This window comes from Ambystoma mexicanum, chromosome 4p, assembly GCF_040938575.1.
Source record: "Ambystoma mexicanum isolate Mex_15411 chromosome 4p, UKY_AmexF1_1, whole genome shotgun sequence".
NCBI lineage: Eukaryota > Metazoa > Chordata > Amphibia > Caudata > Ambystomatidae > Ambystoma > Ambystoma mexicanum.
This window is the reverse complement of record NC_090927.1, coordinates 468,613,510-468,635,614: the sequence shown is the minus strand read 5'-3', so window position 1 is coordinate 468,635,614 and position 22,105 is coordinate 468,613,510. Positions and strand designations below refer to the sequence as shown.

At 47.1% G+C, this 22,105-nt stretch overlaps 1 protein-coding gene across 2 annotated transcripts in view; it reads right to left on the bottom strand.

The window, feature by feature from the left end:
* ADAM17 (ADAM metallopeptidase domain 17) overlaps positions 1-22,105 on the bottom strand; it is a 1,432,827-nt gene that overhangs the window by 246,222 nt on the left and 1,164,500 nt on the right. For both annotated transcript variants that reach the window (XM_069605995.1, XM_069605996.1), the window contains exon 15: positions 195-325. In XM_069605995.1, coding sequence (XP_069462096.1) covers positions 195-325 — 131 coding nt within the window. The remainder of the gene's footprint in view (positions 1-194; positions 326-22,105) is intronic.

Here is a 22,105-nt window from a genome sequence, read left to right as displayed (position 1 = left end):
AGGGCACTCTGACACTAAAATTAAAGAAATTATATCCTGACAATTTAAAAATAAAACTTGTAAATAGTATCTACACGTTTATGTCGGGTTTCTGACAGTTTGAAACAGTATGTAAGTCTGAGGTGAAAACAGTAGTAACAACTAGCATGGCATTACGTGAAAGACTACAAAGACCAAAAACGCTATTCACTTACATTGGAATCACAGAATCCAACAGTGCATGGCTTTCCTTTGCGTAAGTAAAGCGGATTTTTATTGGCATCAACGTATGGACTGCATGTGCCGTTGCCATCCCGACAGCAAACTTTGCAGGAGTTTTCTGTAACTAAACATAATGCGTTAAATGTCTTTTCATATAGTTCATAAAAGAAAATGTCACAGTTCTGTACAGGTTGCTCTGAATGTTGTCAATCTACATCAGAAAACAATTACAAACATTTGCATGAAATACTGTGCCCATTTCCCTCTTTGAGTATCTCGAATATGCTACACCCATATTTTAGCTTTTCTGTGGATGACATGAGTTTCGTACCAGATCACAGGCACAGGCTGAAAAAAAACTGCGCAAATGATTTAGACAGTCAGATTTATTTAGAGTCTTGAAATGGAATGGCGAACAATACGTTCTTCTGGGGGACGGTTATCACGTGCAGAGCAGACTGGAAATGGAAGGATTTTGGTTGTATACTTCTGTGTTTGATAAGAAACATGTATGACCTCCCAGCCATGAAGGGGGGTGAAATGCGCAGAAAATCAGCAACACCAGTGTGATGATGTGTCCGTCAGAAACTTTAGTGCCAAAGTCTCGAGGAGAATTTAACCAATGGCGCACACAGATTCCTGAAGATCCTGTGCCAATCCAGGGACAGTGTTGCAGCGTTGATGGAATCTGAAAGGCCTTATAACATGGGGCAGTAAAATATCTTGTAGCCACCAATAGTCAGAGACATTAATAAATGGAGAGGACGCACATTGGAAGTTGAGCTAAGTGTATCTTTGAGCTAAAGAACACGCTGGCATGGCTCCGATTCAACATCAGAGTAGCAGAGCATGATCAATTAACGACCCGCCAAACTTGGCGACAATACTGCTGCTCAGTCTAGGAGGAAACATTTTAACCTTCTGGGCTTTCCTGAAATAATGGAGAAAGGAGCTGAGGTGTTCTTTCTAATATAGGTCATGCCTTCTCATGTTCAGTCCAAGTTAGCCTTACAAGGGATCCAAGTTGTTCTCGTGCATAGGAGACACAGAAAGACAACCAGCAGGGATATTGTCAATAATAACAAGGATTTTGATGCAATGAGACTTTAGGACAAAAACTAGGTTCTGGGTCGTTTTTTGGCAGAAAATGCAGAGGGAGACCCCTCGCAATCCCTCATTTATTCCCTTACGCCACCCCATATACATATCTAATTAAATTTGACTGAATTTCGACCAAAAAAACTATCAAAAAAATTCGGTCAAAAGTAAAAGGTCAAATGTTTTCCGAATAAGTAGGCTAAAACATTCATAGGTGTACAATATATTTTCCGCCAGGGAACCAGGTTCGTGAGAAATTTCTCAAACCGTGGGAAAAATGTCATGCTGGTCACCCTTTTGATTACAGGGTTCAAATGATTAAATGAACGGCAAAAAAACAAATGACATGAAGGCTAGATTGCATAAGTTATACCAGGGGTCCCCAAGCTTTTGCTAGCAACGAGCAACATTTGAGTGTCAGATGAAATGGTGAACAACTTCAGTACTTTGATGTAATTTATCGGCATTCAATCGCTGGTAAAATGATTGGAGCAAATCATAACTGTTCTAAGCTCAATACTGCTAATAGCACTAGTAATTAACAGTAATCTCATCCTGGTTAAAGCCTAGTCCAGACAATTCATAATGGCCTTAAACATCATTTGACATTAAATTGGTATAGAAAAATAATCTTAGTAAATTAAGTGGCAAACGGTGCATTTCTAGGCAGTAGGCCAGCAAAATTATTCAAAAACATTGCAGGATGTAACAAAATATTTGAGTGCTTGGAGTTCTCTCCCGGGAAATGTTCAAGCAATTTAAATGGCAAATGTTTTTTTTTAAACTTTATTTATTGATGGCTATGTCGGACACATACAGTACAGTAAACGGCTGCAACAGGATTCCGTAACGTTAGCGTGCAGCACAGTAAGAATGAAAACAGTCATGGCGATGAAACAGAAGAGAAGTCGTCCTCAGATTTTACATAAGTACCTTCTAAATGGGGCCCATATGTCCTTGGGGCGGCTTGTTGTGGGCATCATTAGCACATATTGTTCCTCACACTCATTCACAAATGACAATTCACAGAGAAAATTCTCGACACTGGGTGCATGTGTGGCTTTCCAACATTGCAGTATGCATCTTTTTGCAACAACACAGTCTTTTAGTGGTTTCAGCCACTTTACCAATGTCCCCTAACATGTATTTCTGAGGGGCGAGAGGGGCCAGGATCTGCGTTATTTTCCCAAGGACATCAGCCACATCCCTCCAAAACCCGGCAACCAAAGGGCATGCCCAACACATATGAAAGGAGTTAGCACATGGATCCCCACATTTCGGGCACTCCCCGGAACAGTTTTCCGTGAACTTAGCCATTTTAACCAGGGTGTAGTGCAGTTGATTAAGTATCTTGAATTGAATCAAACGGAGACCAGCGTTTATCGATGCAGATTCGGACAATTGGCAGTATTTGGTCCATTTTTCTTCGCTGATCGTGGTGCCAAGAATTGCTTCCCAGGTTATCTTAATGGTATTGCAGGTTAGAGAGTGCAACTGTATTAAGGCATAAAGTTTGGATACCCCATTCATGTGACGTTGGTTCATCAGGGAACATTGGCCACCTTACACCAAAAGCAGCCCTCATACAGTAATATCGAAGTGATTTGAGCTCACCTCCACTGACAGTATCGATAAAATCCTCAAGAGTCACATATTTGCTATCAGGGTACATGTCCCGCATCTTTAGTTGTTTGTCCGGGTCCTAAGTTCTCTGCAGGGCCTCACCAAAAGCAGGGGAGATGCCGGGGAAATGCCATAGTGTGGGCTCCGAGTCATAGCGTACCTCTTATCTTAAGCCTTTTGAAGATCATGGACCAGGCGTGGACAGTAACAGTACAGGGTTGTATTTGCAAGGGTCACTGTGGCGCCTACTAAACATGACAGAACTGAGATCAGTGGGGGATGCAGCGTATCTCTCTATTGGGATATGTGTAGCGGTGTCCTGTAGGTCATACCAGTGTTTGGCAAATTGGGCCTGTGTCGCTAAATAATAAAGTTCGAAGTCGGGTGCAGTTATGCCCCCGGTATTGTACGGCTCAACCAGCTTTTCCCATTTCATCCTGGCCGCTCCCCCGTTCCAAATGTACAAAGTGTGCAAGCACTGGAGTCTCGTAAAGAACACCCTACACGGCCAGAGTGGGATGTTGCCAAAGAAATAGAGGAGTTTAGGGAGGACCACCATCTTTAGAAGTGCGATCCATCCATACAAGGAGATGGAGAGTTTGGCCCATATCTGTAGCTCTGCAGTTAACAGCTGTAGGAAATTATCATGATTATCCAAATATAGGGTTTGTCGCTCCTTAGACACAATAACCAGGTAGCGAACGCAGGTAGGTGACCACTTAAATCCATTAACGTTCGCTGGGCATACCGTTGCAGGTGTAAGTGGAAACAGTCAGATTTGGAGTTGTTAATTTTGTAACCAGAATATCTAGCGAACTCGTGTAGATCTGTCATGATGGGTTCTAGGTTAACTTCGGGGTCCCGGATATAAAGGAGTGTATCATCGGTGTATAGCGAAATGATTTGGGGGTGGACCCGTCATTCCGATATCCCTTTGACCGTGGTTCTTCCGCACGAATGCTGCCATCGGCTCAACTGTCAAAGCAAAAAAGTAAAGGGGAAAAGGGGCAGCCTTGTCTGGTGCCCCTTCCGAGCAGAAACAGCGTGGAAAGGGTATGATTAGTAAGCACTCTGGCTCCCGGGTTAGTGTACAGGAGCCAAACACATTTTATGAAGTAGGGGCCTATTCGAAAGCACCCAAGCACTGCAAATAGGTACTCCCAGGACACAGAGTCGAATACCTTTTCGGCATCTGGCGCAGCCACCACGGCCTTGGCATTGGAACTTATTTGTACCATGACCCTGAACAGTCGACGGAGGTTGAGAGCAGTGGACCGAGTCGGGACAAAACCACATTGGTCCGGGTGCACCAGCCTGGGTACATTTGGGAGAAGCCTGGTCGCGAGGACCGTGGCGAAGGTCTTAGCATCAGTGTTAATTAAGGAGAGGGGTCTATAGGAAGACATATCGTGGGGTGGACGCCTTGTTTTTAAGAACACTGTTATTATGGCTTTCCGCATAGATTCGGGGAGTATACCCTGATCCATCGCTCCCTCCCATACACCTAACAAGACAAGGGTTATCTCGGCCTGGTATTCCTTATACACTTCCACGCCCAACCCATCACCCGGGGGCCTTCCCGACGGGTTGTTCCAAAACCAATGTGGCTTCGGGGGAGAGCTTTGGGAGACCTAATGTGTTTAGATATTCAGCTGTTTCCTGTGTGGATTTTTCATCACGGTTAGAGTAGAGCTCTGTATAGTATCGTGAGAATGCTAGATTTATTTCATCTTCTTTCGTGACCACCGTCCCGTCACTTGTTTGGACACTAGCAACTGGATTACGATAGTGTTCAGCCTTTAGCATATTGGCCATGGATCATCCAGCTTTATTAACTTCCCCATATGTACGGGCCCTCACAGGGGCGACCATGCATTGTATTTCCCTGGCAGCCAGTTCATGGAATTCATTCAGCAGTTTATTGATATCTGCAAGTATATCTCTGCTACGCATTTCACTGTATTTCTGCTCTAGTTCTCGTAAGCTGATTTCCACGCGTGTCAGTTCTTGCCTTACGGAAGTAATCCGGTGGTTTTGGACATAAGGATGCCCTGCACCCAGACCTTGAAGGTCTCCCAAAGTGTTGCGTGACTTTGCACAGAGCCCATATTGATAGTGAAAAATTCTTCAATTTCTATGTAAAGGGCTTCAGTTACATTAGGGTCTCAGAGTGAGCAGGAGAACATCGGGCACTTCGATCCATATAGAGAGACCGGGGAGTGATCAGATAGTGTACATGGATGCATATCACAACTGAGAGAGAGGCAGTAAGGAGCCAGTAGTCGATGCGCGATTCAGAGTCGTGTACGGAGGAGTAGTAAGAGTAATGTCTGTCTGACGGGTGATGGGTTCTCCAGGCGTCTATCAAAGGCAACTGTAGTAATATCAGATACAAGGTGGTGGCTGCTTTAATGGGTGATCAGGGGGGTATCAGATGATCTGTCAAGGGTAGTGTCAAGGATTGTATTAAAGTCCCCTCCCCACAGCACACAAGCATGGCAAATGTTTTTTAAGCACGTTTCAACAGTAGCATTTACTAAAAAATTATAAAGGCTTATTTTGGTGCTTCCCCGCCCATCCCTCCAAAAGGATTGTCAGTATCTTTAGGGGCAAGCTGTGCATTTTTAGGAGAACAGGATTAGTAACACAGAATATGGTAGAATTTAAATATCATTTCAACCAGGCTTTGTGTGAGGGGAGGGCTATCCACCTAAGAAATCTAGCAGAAAATAGTGCTTTTTAAAGCACCTGGGGTCTCTTACATTGAAGACTAGTGATTAGGGTTAAAAAAAAAAAATTCTGATGGATTTGGGTACTCTTTCCCCAAGCAATCCCCATGGAAATATAGTTGTAAGTGGTGCATTTTTAAGCATGCTAGTGGGCCAGTAACATTGTTCACAAATTGGAACTTTTGAAGACCACTTTACAGAAGGGGTGTTTTTTCCCCTTCATTGTGCACATTATATGTTTATGGTTGTATACCTCACTTGTTAAGTGCACTCCCTTGACATGGGGTCAGCCTGCACTTCGCAAGTTCAAACCTGTGGCAGGGTCGACTTAGCCATACGTTGGGTAATATCCCTTCTTAAAGAATTTAGAAGCAGGAATAATGTAGCAAGAAACGCTATACTAAAGTAAAAATAATTACCATGTCACTAAGAAATTGGTAGCCACACTAATTGTGCACAATTTGTAACTCATTCCCCTTAGCAACCCATTAGTCACATGCCAGATAAGCAAGCAAAGCATCATAAAATGTGAATATTCCCACCAGGCACTGCAATACAAGTAGTATGTAACAGCAGGGAAAATTATGACGCATGGGGCCCGCAAATTACGACGCCTGTGGCCCGCAAACGCAAACTTCACATGTAAAGAAATTGCCATAAGCAAATTGTTTAATAAGGAAAGTTTGAGCATGCATGCCACTGTTAGGGAGAATTCTCATAAATGGTTAATTTCCCTTACCTACTGAGCCCCTCAGCAGCTTTGCTTGATTTCTAGGATTTATTTTTTTCACCTGGTAAGAGTGAGCCTTTTTCCCACTCTTACAGTGTATTTTTGTATGAGTTGTACTTTTGTGCTCATGGGCTATGGAGTGTCACCAACTCCCTAGGCATCATCTTTTGTGTGAGAGTGTGAGCCTTTTTTTTCCACTCTTACATGTGTTTTGCTATGTGTGTTTATACTTTTTGTGTGATCTTGGGCACTGGAGCCTCACCTACTCCAGGGCACCACATTTTTCATGTGTGTTACAGAGCACCTTAAGTGCAGTGACACAAGGTTGTCTTTTAGACTATCCACCGACTCCATTTTCTGGGGCTGACTACAGTCCCCCAGAAAAGGGTAAAGTTGCCATTAACTTTACCTTAGTCACTTTAAACCACAGACCCAGTACACCCCGTCTTACATGGAGTATTGGAAAGGGTTAACTCTTACCCCTTTTTGTCTGTGCCTCTTGGAGCCTTGTTTCGCTCCCTTAACATTAAGACTTGGCTGGTGGCAGTGGTACCTACCCTAACTTTTCTACCGCGCTTATCGTATATAACGTGGTAATGTTTTAGGCTATTATAGTAGCCTCGAACATAAAACCCGCTTGACCATATATGTTTTATTTTGGCTGCGGTTGGGTTTAGTCGCAATTTCTTTGTGATAAAGTCTTTCTTGTTGTTTGCTTTTCGCGCCAAACCAGGTTTGGTTCTCTTGTTCGCCACCCTTTGGAGGGCTTCTGCAATGAAACCCTCCTTTGGCGTCTGGGTGTCTAGGTGGGCTGAATGTGAGGGAGGCGTCTTTGTCACCCCCTGCACATGGTATCCTTGGAGACCCAAGTCGCACTTTGTGTTCATTGGCTGAGGTGGTTGTCCTGGCTGGACAACCCCCCTGCTGTGTGATTGACAGCCAGGCTGTGTGAATGGGGGATTTTGGCATAAAAGGCAGGACTCTTGGGCTAGAAGTCAGAGTCGCCACTGGAACTACAAGAACCGAAGAGAAGCGGAGAAGAAGACGGCTGCTGCAATTCCTGGATGCCCGGTGAAGCCCTGCTGCAGTCCTGAGCCATCTACCCTTCAACGACAAGAGAAGATCCAGTCCGGAGTCTTCTTCCCTTGAGCCTGGTGGGATCAACCTGCTCACTTTCTACAGCCAGAGAATCCTCTTCTCGGTCGAAATCACTGCACAGAGCTGTAGTGGTCCAGATAGCCATCAGAAGAGCCCTCATGTTTTTAAGGAGCGCGCCTTTTATTCACCTTTGCTTTGCTGCTGCTGGCCTCATCCCTGGGTAGTGCAGATTGCTCCAGACGTCGTCCTTCTTGTCCCCACGACTGAAGCTTCAGGAACCGTGAGTCTGCAGGAACTACCAGGAACAACTGCCGTAGCACCAGCTTTCTTCATCAGAATAAAGTACTGTGTCCATTTGGTCGTTCTCTCCGTCCGACCTTGAGGAATTGGGGTGAACCCCTTTTTCTTACCAAAGGCTTGTGATTTCTTTCTTCCGTCTTATAACTTTTGCCTCCTTTTGACAACATCCAGTACTCCCAGCAATGTGAATCTCGAACTGTTCTCACTGTGTGATCCTCGACAACAGAGCCCCTGCTCCATTTGACACTAGCGCAGGCCTATTGACTTATCTGCCTCTTGAAACACGTCCTCCGAATCTATTGCCTTGACAAAAGTATTGCCTATGATTTTTATCCACTATTCCCTTGTTTTTATTATATGTGCCAAGTGTGTTTGACTCCGGTTACATTTCTTTCCGCGGGAACGCTTTTCTTTCATAAGACCGTATGGTCATTACTGTCAAAAAGTGATTGCGTATTAGCCCCCGGTAACGTCTTTGTTTCACAACACCGGTCTGTCAAATCCTAATGTACTTACCTTGAATTGACCTGAACAAGAGGAATTGGTTGTGTGTAGTATATTTACAGTATTTACAGTGTGGTTTTATGTAATAGAAGTGGAGTGTTTTGTGAACAGATGGTTTAAAAATAAATGTATTTATATTTTTTAACCAGAAACCTTGAGTCAGTGTTTGCTTGAGTCACAGTAATTGTAGTCTTTTGTGTAATCCCCCTTACTGCTCATTTGCTCTTGAGATAAGTCTGGCTGCTCAGCCATCGCTACCACTTTACTGTGTAGTACAGGCTTGTACCAAAGGTGAAATTGTACTACCACTTGTGGTCCTAATCTCATGTAGTGTTCCCTAAGGGTACTGCATGGGATTCTGCCTAACAGGAACTTGCAATGTTTTACGTGAATGGGGACGTGGAAGTAAGTGTCCTCCAGATCCAATGACAACAGAAAGTCTCGCCCTCCTCCAGTTGGCCAAGCACATGCTGCAACGTGACCATCCTGAACTTCTGGGACTTGAAGTACTTGTTGAGTCGTCGTAGGTCGAGAATGAGCCTCCAGCCCCCCCCCCCCGTCTTCTTTCTTACTAGAAAATATCTTGAGTAAACTCCAGAGCCCAGTAGTCGCTTTGGAAACAGCTCTATTGCCCCTTTTCTTAACATGGCCGAACCTCCAGCACCAGCTGAGGGATGTGTTGTTCCTGCCAGGCCACCGGTGGTATTCGCGGACACTTTAGCTGAAACGCCAAAGTATGTCCGTGGGCGAGAGCGTCCAGCACCTATCGATCGGTGGAGATGTTTTCCCACACGCTGATTAAGTTCGGCAGCCGGCTTCCCACCGGGGTGCAGGGGTGGGGGTCCGAACTCCTGGCCGGTTTAGTCCTGCTTGGAAAGCCGGCGTGCCGCCCAGGAATCCTTGACCACAGTGGTAGCCACCTCCAAAGGCCTTGGAACGACCCCTATAGGCTTCCTGGGTCATGGAACGCTGTAAGCACCGACCAGTGAGTCAACCTAGGCAGAGGGACACCGGGATGGCAGGCAAGCATGTCAGACTTGTGAGAACTATAATAAATGCTGATCTAAATTAAAGCAAGCACTTTTGAATACCGATCCGAATGAAAACAAGTACGGTTGAAAACCAATCAGTCATGGTCATGGAACGGCAACGGGTTGGCGGCAAGAGGACGATCCACCACCAAAACTCTTAGAAGATCTACCCGACTTCCCTCCAGAGGGAGGAAAGGACGGACGGTGCTGCTGCAGCGTGCCCAGGGCATGGGCCGTCTCTGTGTCGGTCTTGATGGCCTGAAGAGATTCATCGACGGCCTTGCTGAAAAGATCGTCCCTGTCGAACGGTATGTCCAGGACCCTCGTCTGGACCTCTTGTCTGAAGTTGGTGGCCTTCAGCCAGTCAAACCCCATTTCCCATCTGGCGGAACCCTGGTTCCGCAACGTCGAGGGCCACAGTAATGGCGTGGTCCGACGCCACCTCACCTTGCTGAAGGATCTCCATTGCCTCTACCTGCTTGTCCTCAGGGAGGAAATCCAAGATCACAGCCATCTAGTACCATAGCTCCCGGTCGTACCTGGCCAGGATCGCTAAACATTGGCTGCCTTGACCGTTGTCACTGCTGAGTAAATGACCTTCCGTCCCACGGTGTCCAACTTCTTCCCCTCGCAGTCCGGGGGAACAGAGGTTGACGACGACTGGTTGGACGACTTCATCCTAGCCGCAGCTGACACCACCGAGTCCGGCGATGGTTGTGACCACAGACATTACGGTGCAGATTCCGGCACCCGGTATTTCTTTTCACACCGGTCCGAGGCAGGGTTCCTTCAGCAGCGCCAGCCCCTCATCCCGGACGTGGTCCAGGAGCAGTACCGACAGAATGGTCTTCCTTTTCCCCTCCCGGTGCCGATACAGGAAGCCCTCCTACTTCTCTTCCGGGGTAAGCGGGAAGAGTTCCGACGCACGGGCGATCATGGAATGGAAGGAGCCCACTTCGTCCGGCAGAGAAGCCCTTGGTAGTGGAGAGATTCCGCCGTCATCGTCTGTGTCCATCGTCTGTCTGTAGTCGCTGTGTCCGTCCCCATACCCCTAGGGGGGGAGGGCAGGTGCTGCTGGAGTGGAGGCTTGGGTGTCTCCTTTTCTTCGGCAGATGTGGCCCCGGTGTCAACGGGGTCGTCACTGGTGGGGTCGTTGGCAGTGCCATCGGCATCCTCTTCTGAATTTCAGACACCAGTGTGTTGAGGGTCGAGATAATATCATGCAACACATCTCTGGGAGGTGCCTGGGGAACAGGGACGCTGGGCCCAGCACCTATGTTATCGTCGTCGCCGCCTCCGGCGGGCATCTCCTCTGCGTTCTCGTCATCGTCGTGCCCACCCACCGGGAAGGTGTGGACAGAAACTATGTCTTCCTCGTCGGAAGAAGAAATATCCGTGCCCTGGAGCTCTTCCATGCCCCCCCCTCTTTGGGTCCTGAGGGGTCGGCTTTTGGGCTAAGGTCCGTCATCCTCCTTTCCTTTCCTGACCCTGGGGGTGGATATGTATGGGAGGACTACCTGGGTGAAGGAGGCTTAGGGAAAAGAGGCGAGGCACCCTTGGGTGAGACTTGGTACCCCCACTTCGCTTTCATAATGAATCCGACATCCCCCAGACCTTTGTAGGCTATTGCCCGTACTTTCCCTATTTTTCCAGTAGATCTCCCAGTAAACACCAGTCAAGTACTTGGACAAGAAGGAGGAAAAACAGAGCAATGCAGAGCTCCCAAACCAGCAATGAGCAGTCTAGACCTTTTCAGACCAATCAACCTGGCGGGAGATTTAAAAGCAGCAAGAACGGTGAAAATAGAGTCAGCTGTGGAAGCAGACTTCTCCTGGAAGACAGCGTGGCAGACGGAGTGTTCGAGAACCCCAGATGGATGCAGAGTGTATGCAGCAGGAAGCAATGGTGAAGGAAACTGGAGGCCGGTAGCAGACTACGGAAAGGGACCCTGCGTGACCAGGCAAAGCTGCAGACTGAAGGCCAAGCTGCGAGAGACGCATCAGGAGTGGGAGCGAAACTACAGATAGCTGCTGTCGAAACGGAGCAAGGTGCTGCACGATAGAGAGCTTGTGGCGGCCGTAAGCCTCGCTGGAACGCCGTAAGCACTGACCAGCGAGTCAACCTAGTCAAGGGGAAACCGGGATGGCAGGCGAGCATGTCAGATTTGTGAGAACTATAATGAATGCTGATCAAAATGAAAGCAAGCACTTTTGAATACTGATCCGAATGAAAACAAGTACGGTTGAAACCCAATCAGAATTAAAGCAGTTTTGTGGAATCTCACAATATAAACAAACTGTGTAACGAGAGAACAAGCATTGGCAAGAGCAATAAGAATATAAGGAACTGTGTAACTTGAGAGAATGAGCATTCGCAGGAGCCATAGGAATATATGAAAGTGCAACAAGTGAATAGTGGCAAAACAAGCAATGGTAAAGCATCATGAGAATACGAAATGAGAATGAACCAAACACCACTCTAGAGCTGAAACAGTGGCAACGTGAATAGGAAGAAAAGGCAAGTAAGGTGGGTCGGCTGCGTGACCTGTAATGGGTGGACCGTGTTGTCCAACAACTGCGTATAGACCGAGGACACCCACCTATGGGAAAGCCACTAAAAAGAAGCTTGTGATTGAATCCAAAGTAAGTCTTGTGTGAACTGAAATTAAAGAACTGAACTTTGTGAAATTGGTGAAAGGTAAGCCAAACCAGAAGAGCTGGGAAGTATCCCAAGGGATTGGTTTTTGGAAAAGTTGAAAGAATTGAAAGCTTGGGGAAGGGAACACGTTTTTGCATTGTGAAATATCTTGAACCTTGGCAAGGGAAAGCCTTTTCAACCAAGAGCTGGAAGAAGCTCTAAACTGTTATTTGAACACTTATTATTTTTATGCTGACATTCCTACATATTGTAGACAAATAGATGTGAGGACAAGTATAGGTGCTGGACACAGTCATTTACTTTGTTCTTCCTGACACAGACTTGACACAGGCTATCCTTCGTTTTATTTAGGTAGGGAAATCCCACCTTAGCATGGGGCAAGCTAGGGCTTTTTCCAACTCTCTTCTTGGTTTAATAAACGTTTCTAGCCCAAACTTCATTTCAGTTGTCTTTGTCTACTTCATTATGCCTTCACAGAGTACACAAACAATTTCAATTTTCTTGGACAATTGTGCTACTGTTTTTACAGTTTTCTGACTATTCATCAACTCTTTACGACGCCAGGTACTTCCTACGCCTGTCGGTTTCATTCCAGCTTCCTAGCTCCTCTGAAACACCGTTTCTGTGTCCTCTCATTGAGGATTTGGACCTGTCTGTGAAGCTGTTGCTGATACCAGGAAGAAAAGCCTTTTCAAGTCCTGTGCTACCTATCATCTAAAGAACGTCTATGTGGAGGAGTTCCATGATTACTACCTCTACTGGCTTTATACTGACCACCAGATTGGCAACTGCTCAATCTGCCAGTCGTTCTCCAACAAGACCCTATGAGACCGTCACCGTAGGTTAGTAACTAGACAATGGTGCTGGAGCCTCTGATACGGCCTCTGTATGCAGTCATGCTTACCTCAGGCAAAGCAGGCCCCTGTAACGCATCTCTTCATCAAGATGTCAAGGTCCCATGATGACTCTTTCCAGGGGAAAAGAGCTAAAAAGGGTCATTTAACCCAAGCTCGAGCTGCCACCTCTTCCAACATCAATGTTTTCTTCCACAACACAAATTGGTGACCATTTTGTCTACAAAGGCGGCATAATCGTCTCCCACGGCAAAACGCTGGTCGGTGTCTTCTTGTGGTCTACAGCCGTCGGCCGCTAAGAAGCATTCCTCCACACCTCCTTCTGGCCGGTCGACATCTTTGTCCAAGACCCCGTTGATTACTCACAAACTGACTAAGTCCTCTGTTAGGTCGAGGGCCTTTATGGTACAATGAATTCCATCAATATCTGTCACCATGATGACCACCTCATCCACGACAAAGGTGCACGCCGCCTTGTTGGCGGCTACGTGAGGCTTCTCTCCGGCTGGAGATTCTGCTTCTGCACTTTCTGCATTGCCAAGGGCCTATGTGTACCCATCCACTACTATACTTCTACCTGACGACATACTGCAACCTGCCAGTGATTCACATTTTGAGCCAGGAGGAGTCTTCTCCCATGATGACGACACCACCATGGATAACATTCAAGTGGAGTTTCCACCATCTGCTCCGGCTGGAGTGTTAGGGAGAATTCTCTGTTTAGGCTGAATTTCCCTACCTAGTGAGTCCCCCAGCAGCTTTGCTGGATTTCTGGGGTTTCTTTTTTTCTCCTGCCAGACTCTTTTACCCTCACTCTTGGGCATGTTTGAAGTGTGTTTTCTTGGTTAAACCGTGTGTTGAATGGGCTATGGGGTCTTTTACTCCATAGGGCCTCATGTATTTTTGTGATGTGGGTTACACAGCACCCTCGGTGCAGTAACCCAGGGGTGTCCTAGGGACTCCCCAACATAGACTCCATACCCTGGGACTGACTACTGTCTCCCAGAGCATGTAAAGTCACCAAAGACTTTACTAGTCTTAAATCCTGAACAGAACCAGTACAAACCATCATATTATGGACGTACTGGCTGGGGCAATTCGATTGCCCCAGGGTCTGTTAGTCGAAGGGGCACGTCTCCGTCCCCCCTGATCGAGTTTTGGCTGGTGGCAGTGGAAACTACTTTTTATATTCAACCGCGAATATTTTCCTACGGGATTTCCCATTGTTTTAGGCTAACACATTTAATTATTTATTTACGGTAGCCTCAAACATACCACCGGTTTATATATTTATTATTATAACTCCGGTTGGGATTTTTTGCCAAAACTTGATTCTAAAATGGCGTTGGCGTTCGCCTCTGTAACTCTGACCCAAAGTGGAGCCCTTTGTTCCACTTTTGGCGGGCTTCTCCACAGAAGCCCTCCAAAGTGGTGCCACTCTGTCTGGGGTACTTAGGAGGGGTGGAGGGGGATTTAGGCACCCTGGACTGAGTTACCTTGGTAACTCAAGTCGCACTCCGTCCTGATTGGCCCAAGTGGTGAGCCGGCCGGCTCACCACTTAGCGTGTTTGAGTGACAGCTAGGCTGGGTGAATGGGGGTTTGCTGCATAAAAGCAGGGCTTTGGGGACTGGAACTTCAGAAGTCGCCACAGGACCAAGAATCCGACGAGGGAAGAGCTGAGCCGACCTGCTACGACGACACCACCCGGTGGAGCCCTACTGAACCGTCTCACCACTCTTCCCAACGACCGAGGAGAACTCCTAACGGAGTGGCTCCTTCCCTTGACTGGTGGGGACAACCAGTTTTCACCTTCTTTCCGCTTCTTCGAGGTATCTCGTGGCCGCCTTGCCCGTGCCAAGCACCCCGGCAACCGGAATACCACACTTTTACCACAACCGCGAAAGTCGGTACAACCCTTTAACCGGAGGACTCCGCGGCTGGTTTCTTCCCGGGCAGTGCAACGATCTTCTTCTTCTGCTCTTCAGCGAGAACAACTTCTTCCCTGACCGACGTCGAGCCTTGCTGCCACTGCCTGGAACAACTGCCACCGCTGGAGGATCCTTCCCGTTTAAGGTACCGTGTTCCGCCTGGCTTCCCTTGCCACCGACTGTACGGGGTAGTTTTAGCCCCCGGCTTTCGAACCTGGGAGTGCCTGGGACACCCCGGCTAAACTTTCTAAGCCTCTCTAAACCCTTTCTGAACTCTTTGCAAGACTCTGAATCCCTAATAACGGTGTGATCTTGGGCACATTTTCGCTCTGTCTGCTCTAAGAGTGGGCCCTGCCTAGTGACTTTTGCTCACCTGTGACTTTGTGCTTCTTTGAGCCTATTGAAAGTGTTCTTGACCTTAGAGTGGTGTGTTTAGCCTATTTCTGCCTTTTCTCTCCCTTCTTTGAACCTACTAGAGTGTCATCTAAAGTTAAGCACTCACCTCTGTTTGAATTATGTGGTGTTAACCTAGAGTTGTCTAGATAGGGATAAGGGTTGGGACTGCTTTCCATATAACTGTGTTTAGAGTATTTTACTATATATATTGCTAGAGTGTTTTCAACTTATGTGTTCTTAAAAATAAATAACTATATACTTTTGAAACCAAGCTCTGGTCAGTGTTTGCTTGTACGATTGTGTTCGAGTACCTATTGTTTATACTTTGCATACTGCCTAACTCTTCTTGAGGGAAGTCTGACTGCTCAGCCACAGCTACCAGGTAAATCTGGGTGGTGCAGACTGCTACCAAGTGGGTTTACTGCTATACCTGTAGTCTTAAATCTTTTGCAGTGTTCCCTAAGGGAACTGCACAGGTTTCTGCCTAACACTGGTGTACAGCGGTGGGATTTGTATTGAGTATACATTTTGGTGTGCTTTAGATACCTTAGTGCAACTAACCACAAAGCTTAGCACTGTAAAAGTAATCCTCTAACATGTCAGTTATAGAAGGCTATAGTCACGAGTCCCTTGCAGCCAAAACTGCTGATTGTTTAAGAGTGCTCTGTAAACATAAGGATCTCATGACTAAGGGCAAGAAAATGGAGCTGATTGAAAGATTGTTAGCTAACCAAAGTCTGGGTGATGGTTCAGATGAACCTACCACCCCAGCAAATGTAGATGACAGTATTGAAATTGACATAGAACAAAATGTTGATGATTTTGAGGAAGAGTCAGAAGAGGAGGGTGAGGCTGTTGTGACTGTCCCCCCTAGGCCTCTGCCTGCTCTACCTGCTGTGCCTACTGGGCCTTTACCAGGTCCCACATTTTGTCCTCAGTACTATGAACTAGAGAAAATGAAACTAGAATTGGAGTATAAAAAACGTAATGCTCAAACTGAGAAAGAACTAAGGCTAAGGGAAATGGAGCTCAAGCATGAGCTAGAAATGAAGAAATTGTCTGTTGAGAATGCTTCTCTCTCTGGCTCCTCTAGAAGTTCCAGTCCTAAAAGACCCCGGATGCCTAAAGAATTGGTTGGGATGTATGAGCCTAAGTTGGATGTGTTGGATTGGTTGTCTCTGTTTGAATATAATCATGGGCTCCAGAACATCACAGGAAATGACTTACTCACCTGGTTGTTCTCTAGGCTTCCCCCTGTTGCAACTGATGTGGTAATGGAGATGGGGGAGGAGGATAAGAAGGACTATGAATGTGTGAAACTAGCTTTGATAGCTAGGTTTGGGAAGACCCCTTCCCACTATCTTAAGAGGTTTAGGAGCCTCAAAAAGCATGATGGTACCCCTTGGGCTACCTGGGTGAGTGAAGGGTTGAAAAACTTAGAGGGATGGATTAAGGGTTACAAGGTGAACACTTATGAAGGTATGAAGAATTTGTTTATGTTGGAGACTATTTATGATGCCTGCTCTCCTGAGCTCAGACAACACTTGGCTGATTCCAAGGAATTAGATTCCCGGAAACTAGCTAGGGCTGCTGACTTGTGGGTTGCCAACCGGGCCACTCACAAGGACTCTGGGGTAACTCAGAGAAAGGAGGGGGAGAAACAGCCTAAAAAGGACTCCAAAGAGAATTCTAATACTACAAATTCCAAAGAGGGCCCCAAACAAAACTATAAGGGTAAGCCACAAGGAAAACCAAATCAGGCTAGTGTACCTTCTGGTCCCAGACCAGAAGGAGGTCAGAACAAGCCTCCATTCCAGCGAGCCTTTGGCTCATGCTTTGTTTGTAAGGCTACTGACCATGTGAAAGGAGATCCCAGATGTAAGGGTAAACCTTCAGGGGTCCAGCTTGCCTCCTTAGCCTTCGCTCCAGAAGAGGAAGTTCATATGGCAAGTGGAAACTTTCTATTACTGGCTGAGGAACCCACTGGAGTCTCAGCTAGTGTTTCTTTAGTCTCTCTGGGGTTGTGGGAACAACAGAACTTAGATGTCTATAACTCTATCCCAGATAATACTAAAGAGTATTATAAGGACAGTGTCCAGGTGAATGGTCAGGAGACTCCTGCCATTAGGGACACTGGAGCCAGCATAACTGTGGTGGATGAATCATTTTTCAAGGCAGAGGATGTTGCTAAGGCACCCAAATGCCTCACCAAGTTAGCTGGTGGGCCTGTGCAGATGTGTCCCCAGTTACCAGTTCTCATCCAATGTAATGATATGGCGGTGAAACTACCTGTCAGTGTACAATGTGAAGTGCCAGGTAGGGTTCTGTTGGGTAATGACCTCAAAGCTCTTGGAGTTGTGTCCCATACCCCCAGACCACCTAGCAAAAACTTACAGGAGCTCACAAAACCTGCAAGAGAGAAAACCCTGAGAGGGTTATCTCAGGAGATGATGACAGAAATCACTCCTCTCCCACTGGAGCAACTTACTGCAGTAACAACCAGATCAGGAGCAAAGGGGCAACCCAAGACTCCTAGGAAAAAGCCAGCAGCAAGCACTCCAGTGCTTCCAACAAGGACTTCCCCTAGGTTGTCCAAAATTACACCTGTAACTCCACCTCCAGCTGAGGCTGAGAGGGAGGTACAACCCTGTGTGGTTGAGCTAGACTCTGAGGAAGAGCTAGAAGGAGGCCCAAACCTTATTGGAGATTTGGACCCTGAGGACCATCCTGAGCTGCAGTCTTTACTGGCAGAAGGTGGACCTAGCAGGGCAGCTTTTCGTAAGGGGCAAAGAGAATGTCCAACTCTGGAAGGTCTCCGCCACCAGGCAGCTTCTCAGGCTGATGGGCAAGAGCCTGGGAAGTATAGGTTACACTGGGAAGATGGCCTCTTCTACAGTGAACCAACTGAGTCTGAACCTGGAGACTACAAGCGCCTTGTAGTCCCCCAAGAGAACAGACAACAGTTCTTACAACTAGCCCATGAGATACCTTTGGCTGGTCACTTGAGTTTCAAGAAGACCAAGGAAAGGCTCTCTCTCTACTTTTATTGGCCAAAAATGGGGGCTGAAGTAGATAGATATTGTAAGAGCTGCCATACCTGCCAGACTTCTGGTAAGGTTGGTTCCAAGAATGTGGCACCTTTAGTGCCTCTCCCAGTTGTGGGAGTCCCATTTGAGAGGGTAGGGATAGACATTGTTGGTCCCCTTGATCCCCCAACCTCCTCAGGCAACAGGTTTATACTTGTTGTAGTAGACCATGCTACTAGGTACCCTGAGGCAATTCCTATGAGGACTGTTACGGCTCCGGCTGTGGCTAAGGCCCTCCTTGGTATTTTTACCAGGGTTGGGTTTCCTAAGGAAGTAATCTCTGACAGGGGGTCAAACTTTATGTCCCACTACATGAAAGCCATGTGGAAAACCTGTGGAGTTACTTACAAGTTCTCAACAGCATACCACCCTCAAACAAACGGGTTGGTTGAAAGGTTTAACAGAACCATGAAGAGCATGATAGGTGCTTTAGAGGAAACACTTAAAAAGAAGTGGGACCTTCTACTGCCATGCCTTCTCTTTGCTTATAGAGAAGTCCCTCAGGAGGGAGTAGGTTATTCTCCCTTTGAGCTCCTCTATGGCCATCCAGTCAGAGGTCCATTGGCCCTGATTAAGGAGGGATTGGAAGGTGCTCCTCCCCTCAAGCCAGTCAGAGTGACTGACTATGTGATAGGTCTCCGGAGGAGAATGTCACACATGATGGCAGAAGCAAGTGACAACTTGAAAGCTGGTCAAGCTCTGGTCAAACATTGGCATGACCAGAAGGCTAACATGGTTGAGTTTACTCAAGACCAGCTAGTTCTAGTTATGCTCCCAACAAGGCAGAGGGCCTTGCAAGACAAATGGATGGGACCCTTCAAGATTGTGGGAAAACTTGGAGAGGTCAACTATCTGGTGGATCTGGGCAGACCCAGGGAAGCTCCTAGAGTCTTCCACACCAACAGACTAAAAGCATACATCTCCAGACCTGACGTAGGAGCCTTGCTTCTAGCTTCAGCTGCAGAGGAAGAAGAGAGTGAATCTCTCCCTGATCTCCTCAGAGGTGTGCCTTTAGATGAAAAAGTTGAAGGAGTCAATCTCTCTTCAGACCTGACACCTGAGCAACAGGAGGAGTGCAAATCTATGTTAAATCAGTTTGCCTCCCTGTTCTCACTGTCACCAGGCTTGACCCCTTGGGGCCAGCATGATATACTCACTGGTGACTGTCTGCCAGTCAAAAGCAGAGGGTACAGAATGTCAGAACACATCAGAAACCACATCAAAGGAGAGGTCAAGAAGATGCTTGATCTCGGGGTAATAGAGCCCTCTACTAGTCCATGGTCTAGCCCAGTTGTGTTAGTACCAAAGGCAGGATCCAAAGACTTGAGATTCTGTGTGGACTATAGAGCTCTAAATGCAGTCACCAAGACTGATGCCCACCCTTTGCCAAGGACAGATGAGTTGGTGGATAAACTTGGTGCAGCCAAGTACCTCAGCACATTTGACCTTACGTCAGGCTATTGGCAAATAGCCCTGACAGACCATGCCAAGGAGAAAACTGCATTTTCAACCCCAGTTGGCTTGTACCAGTTTAAGGTCATGCCTTTTGGATTAAAAAATGCACCTGCCACATTCCAAAGGATGGTGAACCAAGTTCTGGCTGGGATGGAAGATTTCTGCATGGCATACTTGGATGACATTGCAGTTTTCAGCAACTCCTGGGAGGAACATGTGAACCACCTAGGACAGGTGTTGCAGGCTCTTGAACAGGCCCATTTGACAATCAAAGCCAGTAAGTGCCAGATTGGCCAAAGTAAAGTGGTCTACCTTGGACATGAGGTAGGAGGTGGAGAAATAAGGCCCTTGCTCAGCAAGATTGAAGCTGTGCAAAATTGGACAACACCAACTACTCAAACCCAAGTGAGAGCCTTCCTAGGCCTCACTGGGTATTACAGGAATTTCATTGAGAACTATGGGACCATAGCTTCTCCACTGAATGTAATATCCTCTCCTAAATTCCCTAAAAAGGTAAAATGGAATGAGGAGTGCAATCAGGCCTTTGAAAAACTGAAGAGAGCTCTTTGCCAAGCTCCAGTATTAAGAGCTCCTGACTACCACCAAACTTTCATTGTACAAACTGATGCTTCCAATGTAGGTATAGGTGCAGTTCTAAGCCAACTGGATGAGAAGGGTAGGGAGCACCCCATTTGCTCCATCAGTAGAAAACTGAAGGATCCTGAGACAAGGTGGGCAACAATCGAAAGAGAATGCTTTGCTATTGTGTGGGCACTGAAGAAGTTTAGGCCATACTTGTATGGTTCTACTTTTGTTATTCAGACTGACCACCAACCCTTGAGATGGTTAATGCAAATGAAAGGGGAAAATCCAAAACTATTGAGATGGTCAATCTGCCTGCAAGGGTTTGATTTCACCATTGAGCACAGGTCAGGGTGTCACCATCAAAATGCTGATGGACTCTCTAGGATGTATATCATCGACTAGAGGTATGAGGTTCATCCAGGAGTGGATTAAATCCTCCTGTCCCTTAGTCTGGGGGGGGCGAGTGTTAGGGAGAATTCTCTGTTTAGGCTGAATTTCCCTACCTAGTGAGTCCCCCAGCAGCTTTGCTGGATTTCTGGGGTTTCTTTTTTTCTCCTGCCAAGAGTGAGACTCTTTTACCCTCACTCTTGGGCATGTTTGAAGTGTGTTTTCTTGGTTAAACCGTGTGTTGAATGGGCTATGGGGTCTTTCACTCCATAGGGCCTCATGTATTTTTGTGATGTGGGTTACACAGCACCCTCGGTGCAGTAACCCAGGGGTGTCCTAGGGACTCCCCAACATAGACTCCATACCCTGGGACTGACTACTGTCTCCCAGGGCATGTAAAGTCACCAAAGACTTTACTAGTCTTAAATCCTGAACAGAACCAGTACAAACCATCATATTATGGACGTACTGGCTGGGGCAATTCGATTGCCCCAGGGTCTGTTAGTCGAAGGGGCACGTCTCCGTCCCCCCTGATCGAGTTTTGGCTGGTGGCAGTGGAAACTACTTTTTATATTCAACCGCGAATATTTTCCTATGGGATTTCCCATTGTTTTAGGCTAACACATTTAATTATTTATTTACGGTAGCCTCAAACATACCACCGGTTTATATATTTATTATTATAACTCCGGTTGGGATTTTTTGCCAAAACTTGATTCTAAAATGGCGCTGGCGTTCGCCTCTGTAACTCTGACCCAAAGTGGAGCCCTTTGTTCCACTTTTGGCGGGCTTCTCCACAGAAGCCCTCCAAAGTGGTGCCACTCTGTCTGGGGTACTTAGGAGGGGTGGAGGGGGATTTAGGCACCCTGGACTGAGTTACCTTGGTAACTCAAGTCGCACACCGTCCTGATTGGCCCAAGTGATGAGCCGGCCGGCTCACCACTTAGCGTGTTTGAGTGACAGCTAGGCTGGGTGAATGGGGGTTTGCTGCATAAAAGCAGGGCTTTGGGGACTGGAACTTCAGAAGTCGCCACAGGACCAAGAATCCGACGAGGGAAGAGCTGAGCCGACCTGCTACGACGACACCACCCGGTGGAGCCCTACTGAACCGTCTCACCACTCTTCCCAACGACCGAGTAGAACTCCTAACGGAGTGGCTCCTTCCCTTGACTGGTGGGGACAACCAGTTTTCACCTTCTTTCCGCTTCTTCGAGGTATCTCGTGGCCGCCTTGCCCGTGCCAAGCACCCCGGCAACCGGAATACCACACTTTTACCACAACCGCGAAAGTCGGTACAACCCTTTAACCGGAGGACTCCGCGGCTGGTTTCTTCCCGGGCAGTGCAACGATCTTCTTCTTCTGCTCTTCAGCGAGAACTTCTTCTTCCCTGACCGACGTCGAGCCTTGCTGCCACTGCCTGGAACTACTGCCACCGCTGGAG